The sequence below is a fragment of the Plutella xylostella genome, chromosome 17 (genome assembly GCF_932276165.1).
Source record: "Plutella xylostella chromosome 17, ilPluXylo3.1, whole genome shotgun sequence".
NCBI classification, from domain to species: domain Eukaryota; kingdom Metazoa; phylum Arthropoda; class Insecta; order Lepidoptera; family Plutellidae; genus Plutella; species Plutella xylostella.
In genome coordinates, this window is record NC_063997.1 from 2,127,824 (window position 1) to 2,139,645 (window position 11,822).

General features: G+C 40.2%; 2 protein-coding genes across 6 annotated transcripts; both read left to right on the plus strand.

Moving 5' to 3' along the window:
• Nucleotides 1–5,233: 5,233 nt before the first annotated feature.
• Nucleotides 5,234–6,185, plus strand: LOC125489830. 4 transcript variants are annotated; one of them, XM_048627104.1, is made up of 3 exons: nt 5,240–5,355; nt 5,446–5,543; nt 6,082–6,184. In XM_048627104.1, exons 1-3 carry the CDS (start codon nt 5,253–5,255, stop codon nt 6,148–6,150), a joined length of 270 nt encoding a protein of 89 aa, XP_048483061.1. In that variant the 5' UTR covers nt 5,240–5,252; the 3' UTR covers nt 6,151–6,184. The 4 variants fall into 4 exon arrangements, 2 of the variants coding, with proteins under 2 accessions (XP_048483061.1, XP_048483060.1); XR_007267265.1 differs by having other exon boundaries at nt 5,234–5,355; nt 5,431–6,175; XR_007267266.1 differs by having other exon boundaries at nt 5,240–5,803.
• Nucleotides 6,186–6,197: 12 nt separating this feature from the next.
• On the plus strand, nt 6,198–11,458 carry LOC125488556. 2 transcript variants are annotated; one of them, XM_048627083.1, is made up of 2 exons: nt 6,198–7,936; nt 10,155–11,458. In XM_048627083.1, exons 1-2 carry the CDS (start codon nt 6,456–6,458, stop codon nt 10,408–10,410), a joined length of 1,737 nt encoding a protein of 578 aa, XP_048483040.1. In that variant the 5' UTR covers nt 6,198–6,455; the 3' UTR covers nt 10,411–11,458. The 2 variants fall into 2 exon arrangements, with proteins under 2 accessions (XP_048483040.1, XP_048483041.1); XM_048627084.1 differs by having other exon boundaries at nt 6,198–7,725; nt 10,189–11,458.
• Nucleotides 11,459–11,822: the final 364 nt, after the last annotated feature.

The window sequence follows — 11,822 nt, forward strand, 5'->3', positions numbered from 1 at the left end:
AACGCACATATAGATTTATACCTACATAGCTAGCTATAGTAAACAGATGTATAGCATATATGTTAGTATCTGTAAGTAGCTATAGATTAAGTTCAGTTACCTCATTACCGCGGTCGCATTAACTTCTCATGTACTTAGCCTAGCCAAATTAAATAATTATTTGAATACAGTCCACTTAAAACGAATTTATATGTGAGTTTAATTTACCAGCCCCTCACATAATGGTCATTTCTCGCCGTTAATAAAGGGCTGGCTAAGGACGTTTAAAAGTGGTGCCGTCGTGTGTGTAACTCAACGTTTAAACCGCCATATTGGGACATTTAAGTTAACGCGCAGTTAACGTGTGCTTTAACCCGTTGACTTCTTCGAGTTGCGTCAAAGCGTGTGTCGTGTCATCGCGTCGTGTGCTGTTTCTATAAAACGGCTGTCTTCGTGGACGTTGGTCAGGAGGACTGTTACCACTTCTATAAGGTGCTGCAGAACTCTCAGGCTGTTGGTGCGTGCTACTGCTATACAGTGCTTCATCTATACGGACCTTCACAGTCTCTGTCCCGGGACATTGGTGTTGCCGGTGCTATTCGCTGGAACATTAAGTGCGACAAGGACGTTTATATAGGTTACCTAAGTATAACCTACCGAAGAACTGTGGTCGGAATTATAAATCAATCGCGCGTAGTGTTTGATTTCGCATGCTCAATTAGCATTGTGGACATTGTGAAGTGCACCTAGTGTAGCATATTCATCTATATAATCATTAAATTAAAATACCAAAAGTACAAGGCGTTGCACATAAATACGTATTATAGCGGTTGGCGTTGACGCAGTTTCCGTCTCCTGCTGGTCGTGAGGCTTCGGAATCGTTCGTTCATGCACTTCGTGTTGCTTCGTGGACACTCGCCGCGCCGCATCGTAGTCTCTCATTGGCTAGCGGAACCAACTTCAATACGTGTTTCCGAGTTTCGTCTGGCTACCTAGTTATTATTCCGAGTTTCGTGCAAGTTTCGTGTGCCATCCATTGCTCAGTGGTGCCATCTGCACCATAGACTAGAATAAGCTGCTGCCGAATCTGCGCCATTTGTATTTTATTTTGTAACCTCGTTGTGTCGTGGGCGCAACAAGTATTTTTTTGTAAAGTGATTCGTGATTAATCACTACAACTATTACTATTTAATAGTTTTATTAGTCATCATTGGCCACAGCATCTATATAGATGATTGTTGCAGCGCTCGTGGGTTATGAGTTACGACGGCCGCACCGTCGTTGATGGCTGTATAGTCCAATAGCAGCACGACATTTTTTGCCACAATGGTTGCAGACGTAACGCGATTCCAACGGAGGAGACATAGCACGGCGAATTCTTTTCTGGTTTAGATTTTCAAGCCAGTCTTCATCATGCTTCGCCATGCCTGCTTGAATATCGCGGCGCCATTCAGGTCTCATTTCGGCGCGTGTTTCCCAGCTGTCTGTCTGTAATCCGAAACTATGCATGTCACGCTTGCAGCAGTCTTTAAAGCGTAGAGCTGGTCTTCCCACTGGTCGTTTGGTATCAGCGATCTGTCCCAGCATCACTTGGCGTGGCAACCTCCCAGAATCCATTCGGTGGACATGACCGAGCCAGCGGAGACGACGTTGCTTTAGGATGGCTGTTATACTGCAACAACGCGTCTTCTCCAGGACATTCCGATTTGTCACTTTGTCCTCCCACGTTACTCCAAGGATAGATCTTAGGCAACGCATATGGAAAGCATTAAGTTTGCGTTCTTGTTTAGCATAGGTAGTCCATGTTTCCGAAGCGTACAATAGTATACTTAGGACGCAAGTCTGGTATACAAGGACTTTGGTGTGAGTGGTGAGCTTTGAGTTTCTCCATACGCGAGTATAAAGCTTTCCAAATGAGGTCGATGCTTTGCCAATCCGAGAGTCTATTTCCTTGTCAGTTGTCAGAGCTGATGTGGTTATTGAACCGAGGTAGCAGAAGTGATCCACGACATCAAGGACAGCGCCGTCGAGTGTGATCGTAGGCGGCCGATCCACACTTTGCACCATGACCACAGTCTTCTTGGGATTGATACTCATTGAAAATAAGTGACATGCCTTGCTAAACCTCGTCAACAGCTCCTGAAGCTCATTTTCTGAGTTTGCGACAAGTGCAGCATCATCAGCATATAACAGTTCTCTAGCAATTAAGTCTAGGCGTAGTCTTTTTGACTTTAGGAGACCGATGTTAAATAATCTCCCGTCTGTTCTGGTATGCAGATGTACCCCGACATCACAATTCTCAAAGGCAGTCAGAAGTATTGCCGATAGGAAGATCCCGAATAGGGTAGGAGCAAGCACGCAACCCTGTCTAACCCCACGGTTGACACAAAACGCTGTGGACCTCTCACCGTCGAACATTACAGAGCCGTTCATATTGTCATGAAATGAACGAACAAGCTTAAGAAGCTTTGGAGGACATCCAACTCTGCACAGCACTTCATAAAGTCCCTTTCTACTCACGGTGTCGAACGCCTTGTTTAGGTCGACGAATGCCATGTATAGTGGAGTGCGATGTTCACGGCACTTTTCTTGTAACTGACGAAGGGTGAAAATCATGTCGGTTGTAGAACGACCAGCTCTAAATCCACATTGCGATTCAGGGTATATTCTGGCGGCTAAAGTTTCCAGTCTATTGAGTACAACCTTTGCAAATGCCTTGCCCGCTATACTTAGCAATGAGATGCCCCTGTAACTATTGCAGTCTCCTCTGTCACCTTTGCCTTTATATAGGGTGATTATTTCAGCGTCTCTCATGTCTTGAGGTATTGTCTCTTCATCCCAGCAACGCAATAGAAGTGCATACAGGGGAGATGAGACGCAGCCAAGCCGAATGAGTTCAGCAGGCAAGTTATCAAGGCCTGTACTTTTTCCCAGTTTTAGACCACGTACGGCTTTAAAGAATTCGTCACCTGTGGGAGGATTGTCAAGCTCGGTCACAACAGAATGAGTCGCAAAAATAGCCAGCGCATCCGGGTGTATATCAACTTCCAGAGAATACAGGTTTGAGTAATGTTGTGCCCATCTTGTAAGTTCTTCATTCTTGTCGGCAATCGGATTTCCATCCAGATCTTTAATCGCGGCACGTTTTCTTTTAGTTGGGCCGATTGCTCGTTTTATTCCCTGGTACATACCCCTCAAGTCACCAGTGTCACGACATTTCTGTATCGACTGGCATAGTTTGGACCAGTATTCATTTGCGCAGTTACGACTGACTCTTTGTACTTCGGATTTTGCTGCTTTGTAAGTAGATTGTCTCGCCAGATCATTGTGTGAGTTTAGGAGATCAATATGAGCAGCTCTCTTTACCTCAATGAGTGGTAGCAGAATATGTGCATACTCAGCAAACCAGTCGCTAGCAACTTTCTCTTTTCTCCCGAAAATATTTTCTGCCGCGGACATTATTTTTTGCTTTATCATGTGCCACATATCTTCCACACTTGCACATTCAGCCAGATGTTCGGCACTAAGTTGGTGATTAATCAGCTCCTCAAGTTTTTTGCAACGATCTTGGTCCATCATAGCTGCGGTGTTCAATGCGACCTTGCGACTAGTGCTTATAGCCGAATGAATCCTTTTCGGGTTGTGACGGGTCTTCGCCATGACTAGAGAATGATCAGTATTACAGTCAGCGCTATGGTAAGTACGCGAATTCAGAATGTCACGGAGGTCTTTCCTTCTAGTAATGATAAAGTCTATTTGGTGCCAGTGGCCCGATCGCGGATGTTTCCATGATACTTTGTGCATCAGTTTGTTTTTGAAGTAGGTGTTAGTTACACAGAGAGAGTTTAGAGCGCAGAGTTCCAGCAATCGTTGACCGTTTTCATTCATATTACCAAGTCCATGTGAGCCAATACACTCCGGCCAGTCATTCGTGTTCCGACCTATCCTAGCATTAAAATCACCAAGCAAAAGGAGTTTGTCAGAAGCTTGAACTTTCTCTAGTACTCGTTGTAGGTCTTCATAAAACTTGTCCTTTACATCCGCTGGAGCTTTTAAGGTTGGAGCATAGGCTGATATAAAAGTAATAGGCCCAGCAGTCGACATTAGTCTTAAGGTCATCAATCGCTCAGATAGATATTCAGGTGTTTGAATACAGCCGAGTAAACCGTTTCGAACCGCGAACCCGACACCATGCTCGCGCCGCTCACCGTTGTTTTTTCCTTTCCAGAAAAAGGAGTAATTATCTTCGCGCAAACTGCCCTCCTCTAGAAGTCTGGTCTCCTGGAGCGCAGCTATGTCAATGCGAAGGCGGAGCAGCTCTCTGTCTATGATTGCAGTTTTCCTTATTTCAGGCATAATGTCAGCTGTTGATAAATGATCATCATTTCCGAGAAGCATCGTTCGAACATTCCATGTGGCAAACCTAGTTGTTGGGAGATTATCGTTTTTGTTTTTTCTTTGATTTCTGCTAGGTGCATCAATACTCATCCTGTTGCAGACACTATGACATGCCTGTTGCTCCACACACCTATAGAAGCGCAGAATGAGGGGCGGACCAGTACCTTATTGGCCGGGGGCTGCCCAGCTTAGGCAGGCGGTAACTGGTCAATTAGCCGCGATGGACTATCCTACCGACAGGAGCCACCCCTGGCGCCCGCGCACACGCCCATCAGCGCCGGGCTTATGACCGGTGACTGCGACTCCCCGTGTTGTGTTCCGCACCGATTTAGGTACGAGTGGAGTGTCCTCTCCACAGGCGCTGCATGCCTGGGACACGTTTTAAAGACCGCGAACTTGCCCAGCGTCCGTGACCTTCTCTCGACCTCTACGGCTGAGTCCTCAGGAATGACGAGTCATTACGTGAGGGGCCGCGTTGGTTGCAGGAGCTGCCGACTTGTTCGGGTTAGACCTTAATGTCGCCTACGGTACTCCGGATCCGTCGCCCCATCCGCCAGCGTGTGCCGTACCGAAGCCCACCTTCTCCGCCACATCTACCGTTAGGGTCTTCACCCGTAACCCTGGGCACGGGGTCCACGATATACCCCGCAGAACTGGGTCCCTGTCCGAACTTCGCCACCCGCACACTCCGGCCTACTGGAGTGTGGGGTGCCCACCCCCGCGACATGGACGCGCCGGACAGGACTTACCTTGGTGGAGTGCAGGGAAGATGACCCTGTCCCCCCCAAGACCGGGTTAATGACTCGTATGATTCCGAGACCAAAGGCTTTTATTAGTAAGGTGTTTTAAATAATGTTATTAGTAAAAAGTTCATAATGGAACAAGACTTAAAAAGGCTGATAGCTGCGAGAGGCCAGTTAAAAGGCACAATTACAAGATTGTATAATTTCATTAGTAATGAAACCGAGTTTAATAAAGGTACGCTTGAACAATTGAAGGTTAAAAAGGAATTGTTGGTCCAAACCTTCCAACAATATTGTGATTTAAATATAGATATATCTGTTCTAGATTCACAAAATTGCGAGGATTTCGAGCGCATCGAAAATCAATACTTTGCAATAATGGCTGCCATTAATGAAAAATTGACTCCCAAAACAAATTGTGAGGTTGGTAAACCATCTACCAGCTGCAGCAACCTGACTAAGTTGCCCAGGATAGAAATACCGAGGTTCAGCGGACAGGTGGGTGATTATCACAGTTTTATCTCATTATTTAAAAGTGTAATTGATCAAGATGGCCGTTTGTCACAATGCGACAAATTTTTCTATTTAAAATCATTGCTCGAACAAGATGCCGCTGAACTGGTGAAACACCTAAGCCTATCTGATGCTAATTACTCACTAGCTTTATCCTTGCTGGCTGAAAGGTATGACAATAAGCTTAGAATCATTAACTTTCACATCTCATCAATTTTAGATATACAGCAAATAAATAAGTGCTCAGCCTCAATGCTAAGAAACATTGTTTCACAAACAAAACAACACATAGCTGCCTTACAAACACTTGATGTACCAGTTCAATCCTGGGATTTAATTATAATTTCCATTTTGCAAAGGAAAATTGATCAGGGCACGTTTAGGTTTTTCCATTCAGAGCTTAAACAAAATACATTGCCTAAGCTAGATTATTTTCTAAACTTTTTAGAGCAACGTGCAACCATTCTTGAGACCGTGGCTGAGGCTGGCCATAGCCATGCTCACCCTACCCGAGTAGTGAACAAGAGCCACGGAGCGAGCCTCGTGACCACAACAGGAAGTACCACCAGCTCCAGCACAAGATGCTGCGACTTCTGTAAGTCTAAATATCACAAGTTGTATCAATGTCAAAAGTTTCAATTAGCTTTGCCAACTGAACGTGTGCTGTTTATTCAAAATAATAAGTTGTGTTCACTTTGCTTAAATCAGCATAACAATAGAAAGTGTTTCTTTGTATTCAAGTGTAGCATATGTAAGGAGCGTCATAATACGTTATTACACGTAGATAATGTACCAGAAATACCTAAGCAGGTATCGGTATCAATGGGCCAATATGGCAATATATTACTACCAACTATTAAGGTAGGTTTAGTAGATAAGCTTGGCAATACGGTTTATGCCAAGGCTTTATGTGACTCAGGTAGTCAAATATCATTCATTTCATCAGATTTAGCTGATCAAATTAGTTGTGAATTAAAAGATGAGCAAACTATAATTAGTGGCATATGTCAAGGGAAAAACAAAACTGCAAAGAAGGCTAAGTTTACAATATATTCTGAAAATAATGATTACAGCTTAAAGCTAACATGTTGCATTGTTTCAAAAATAACTTGCGATTTACCACAATTTGATGTAGATATTGGTAGCTTAAACATACCGACTCACATCAAGTTAGCTGACAGGGATTTCAATAAAAGTGAACCAATATCAATTTTATTGGGTTGTGATATATTTTTCAAAATTCTTTTGCGTGAACAATTGCCAATAATTCCTGGCGGGTTATATTTACATGACACGCGTTTTGGTTATGTTGTGGCAGGACAATTACCGTTACAACGAAGCCCGGCCACCACGTCACAACAGATAACAGCTGTTAGCAACTTTTGTAACCTTGACAATGAAATTAGCTCACGTGAGGTCGATGACACTCTTACATCTATTGATAGCTCACTCAAACAGCTGTGGCGGTGCGAGCAGGTGCCGCAGATTTATAAGGAGGCTTCATCTGAGCAGGAACTAGCAGAAACAATGTTTCAGGAGTCAGTCCAGCTAGAACACTGTAAATTTCAGGTAAAGCTACCTTTAAAGCAAGAGTTTAATGAAGTCAGGCTGGGTAATTCTTTATCTCGAGCCTTACAGAGGTTCTATAACTTAGAAAAAAGGTTTTTAAAGGATCCGTTGCTTTTTCAGCAATATAAACAATTTATTGATGAATATGTTTCGCTTGGGCATGCGAAATATGTTGATATTGAAAGTTACAATTTAGAAGAGGATCCTGTATATTTTCTGTCTCATCACCCTGTGATTAATGAAAGTAGTAAAACTACGCGGTTAAGGGTAGTTTTCGACGGTTCAATGCAGACCGATCGAAACATTTCATTAAATGACTTAATGTTAAATGGACCTTGTGTGCAAAACAGTTTGTTTAATATATTAATATTATTTCGATTGCATAAATTTGTCTTAGTAACTGACATAAAAAAGATGTTCAGAAACATTAAACTTGATCCATCACAATGCTCAATTCAGAACATACTATGGCGTAGTAGCCCACAAGAAAGAATTAAATGTATTCAATTATTAACAATTACATATGGATTAAAAAGTTCGAATTATTTAGCAACGAGATGCCTAAACGAATTAGCACATAGATATAAGGATAAGTATCCTTTAGGTTCCGATATGTTGCTTAACAATACATTTGTTGATGACATAACAGCTTCTAGCAATAGCTTAGAAGAATTAGGTAAAATCAAAGAACAATTAATTGAGCTGCTTGCCTTGGGCGGGTTCCAATTGCATAAGTGGTGTTCCAACAATAGTGAATTATTACAAAACATTCCACAAGCCGAGCTTAACCTTACTGAATTGGAGTTAGGAAAAAATGAGACTGCATTTGTTAAAACATTGGGGCTTAAGTACAATGTGAATACTGATACGCTTTCTATAAGCTGTCAACAACAAGAATTATTAGATTCATACACTAAAAGAAAGGCCTTAAGCATTCTCAGTACGTTGTATGACCCACTTGGTCTTGTGGGACCAATTATAGTTATGGCAAAACTTATAATGCAGCAAACGTTCTTGTTAAAAATTAATTGGGATTGCTTACTTTCAATTGAATTAAATCAACAGTTCAGGGAATTTGTTCATAATTTAAATATGACAAATATAGTAATCCATAGAAACATAAATACACATAATGTCAAATCGATTGAGTTGATTGGATTTGCTGACGCATCACACAAGGCATATGGATGTTGTTTATATATACGTACCATAGACGAGCATGGTAATGTTAAGATTAATCTTTTATGCTCTAAATCGAGAATTAATCCCATCAAACCATTGAGCACTCCTAGGCTAGAGCTTAACAGTGCATTATTGCTTGCAACACTTACTAAAAGGATTGTTAAATGTTTGAAGTCAAAATTCAACATAAGAGTGTATCTATATGTTGACTCTAAGATAGTACTAGCATGGTTAGATACAGAACCTATAAAACTAACTGTTTATGTAGCAAACCGAGTCAAATTTATAAAAGAATTAACAAAAGGCATTTCGTGGTTGTATGTGAACACCTCTGATAACCCTGCAGATTGTCTTTCTAGGGGTGTGAAGCCTCATTTATTGCAAAATAATGAGTTATGGTTTCACGGGCCATCATTCTTAACAAGTGCGAATTACTTACATACTTGTGAAGATATAGATATACCTACAGAGGTGCCCGAGATAAAAAATTGCAATACTGCGTGTGTGCAGGAAGATGAGTTTAACTTGTTATCTCAATACTCGAGTATTCATACGCTAACGAGAATAGTAGCATTAATTTATAGATTCTATAACAACTGTAGAACAAAGAAAGAAGATAGGCTTCTGTCACAGATATCATGCAAAGAGCTAGACTTTGCTCTAAAGGTAATTATTAGGCAGGATCAAAAAACGCATTTTGCTCCTGAGTTAGGTGCATTAAGTGCTGACAAGCCAATTAAGTCTAATTTAAGACAGGTGAATCCGTTTGTAGATAGTTTTGGACTATTAAGAGTGTCTGGAAGGCTTCAGCATGCCGATGTTCCGTTCTTTAAAAAACATCCAATTATATTGCCAAAAGGGTCTGTCATTACTCAATTAATAATATTAAATGAGCACAAGCTATTAATGCATGCTGGACAAAAATTATTATTAGCAAGCTTGAGTCAGAGATATTATATTTCAAATGGCTTACGGGAAGTTAAAAAGGTTATACACAAGTGTGTTATATGTTTTAGGCTGAAAGCTGAAACGTCACAACAGCTTATGGGTTCTTTACCGGCTGACAGGGTCAATCCAAACCGTGTATTTGAAATAGTAGGAATAGATTATGGTGGTCCATTTTCAGTCAAATTACATCGAGTAAGGAAACCTTTGATTTATAAGGCTTACATTGTCTTATTTGTGTGCTTCACTACGAAAGCGATACATATAGAATTAGTATCTAATATGACTACAGAAAGCTTCCTTCAATGTCTGAAAAGATTTATTTCCAGGCGAAATAAACCATCAGTAATTTACTGCGACAATGCTGCTACGTTTAGGTCAGCTAATACTCAACTCAGCGAATTATATAAATTACATAACAATGTTGATCACCAAAACAGTGTAATTAATTATGCTTCACAAATAGGTATTCAATTTAGTTTTATACCTAGTTATAGCCCAATATCCAAATATTGGGCTATAACTAGGTCTTTGGGAAAGTGGTATAAAGAGTGCTAAGTATCACTTGAAGAGAGTAGTAGGAAATCAGGTACTTACCTACGAAGAGTTAAATTCTGTCGTTGTTCAAGTCGAAGGAGTCTTAAACTCACGACCATTAACTGCCCTGCAAACAGCTGATACAAATGACATGTCGTACTTAACACCTGGTCATTTTCTAACGGGTGCTCCCCTATCGTTCATTCCAGACCCAGATGTTACTTATATACCTACCAATCGGCTGTCATTCTGGAGACAGTGTACCCAAATGGTGCAAAGTTTTTGGAAGTTGTGGTCCAAGCAGTACTTAGTACAGTTGCAAAATAGGCCTAAGTGGCAGAATTCTCTTCCTAATATCGAAGTAGGAACATTAGTTTTATTGAGGAGTGATAACATTCCTCCTTTGAGTTGGCCAATGGCACGTGTTGTTGAAACGTTCCCAGGTTCAGATGGCAAAGTTAGGGCATTGTCAGTCAAAACAACAAAAGGTACTGTGATACGGACAAGTGTTACCAAAGTATGTGTACTACCTATCGATAAATAAGCCTGGAACGTGTTGGTTCCATTGTGGTGCTCATTGGGCTCGCCTTACTCAACTAATTTACATTGTAAAAATTGTTTAGTTTGTATTAAAGCAATATAATTATGTGGCTAAATAGGTTACAGTAGTTTATCTTAAGACTTACAATTGTTATTAAACTTAAAATTTGTGTCTTTACTGTTCAGGTGTAAAGTTAAAATATACCTAGGTACATTGCTGTATTTCATTATACTTGTACATATTTCCCATTTATGTTTACTGATGATGTGTTACCTATCTATCTAAATGCATGTAAAGATATGATATGCCATAGTAAATAAATGTATTTGTAAACATAAGTAAGTTCGTTTAGGTAAAGGTCAATAAAATGCAGTGTGATTAATAAAAATATAAGTTTAATACATGTTATTGTGTTACTTTAAACATAGTTAAATTAATTATCTAAGTTATTCACTTGCACAAATAGGTTGCAGTCACAAATTAGTTGGTGTAACTGGTTGGTCAGTTCACACATATACCTGTTATAAGTACATAACTATTAATGTGTCTTAATAAAATTTATGAATGCATGATTGTGTCTACCTGTGTGTACTTGCTAATTTTGTGTGAGCAATGTTAGTCAATGTAATCTGCGTAGATAGATATGTAACATTACTTAACTGTAGTTATTAACTATTATTACAGGATAAGGTGTCGTTAATGTCTTACTCCATGTGTTTAAATTAAGTAGTTGCTTAAATAGTTATACATTGGTTCAATCAAAGTTTCTAAATTGTTTGTTATCACTATCACATGGGTATAGGTGTTAATTTTTTCATATAAAGTCATTAGGATATATCTTTGCCGTTGGGCGCAATTATGTACGAAACGCACATATAGATTTATACCTACATAGCTAGCTATAGTAAACAGATGTATAGCATATATGTTAGTATCTGTAAGTAGCTATAGATTAAGTTCAGTTACCTCATTACCGCGGTCGCATTAACTTCTCATGTACTTAGCCTAGCCAAATTAAATAATTATTTGAATACAGTCCACTTAAAACGAATTTATATGTGAGTTTAATTTACCAGCCCCTCACAGTGATGAAATTTGATGGGAATATGTGTTGTATGAACCGCTACAAAAATATGACACTAAATAGTAAAAAAAAGAATTGGGGGTGGGGCCCCCCATACATGTAACTGAGGGATGAAATTTTTTTTTTCGATGTACATACCCGTGTGGGGTATCAATGGAAAGGTCTTTTAAAATGATATAAAGTTTTCTAAAAAACATTTTTCTTAAAGTGAACGGTTTTTGAGATATCAGCTCTCAAAGTCGTAAAAAGTATGTCCCCCCCCCTCTATTTTTATAACTACGGGGTATAAAATTCTAAAAAAAATAGAGGTGATGCATGCTAATTAACTCTT

What these genes read in the sequence shown, in the direction of transcription:
- LOC125489830 (XM_048627103.1), top strand. Translation starts at nt 5,253, where the DNA reads ATGGAACAAGACTTAAAAAGGCTGATAGCTGCGAGAGGCCAGTTAAAA. An exon ending in TACCGAGGTTCAGCGGACAG is followed by an intron (nt 5,619 to 6,081) that starts GTGGGTGATTAT and finishes TAAACTTTTTAG; the next exon opens with AGCAACGTGCAACCATTCTT.
- LOC125488556 (XM_048627083.1), top strand. Translation starts at nt 6,456, where the DNA reads ATGGGCCAATATGGCAATATATTACTACCAACTATTAAGGTAGGTTTA. An exon ending in GGCGGGTTCCAATTGCATAA is followed by an intron (nt 7,937 to 10,154) that starts GTGGTGTTCCAA and finishes AAGTTTTTGGAA; the next exon opens with GTTGTGGTCCAAGCAGTACT.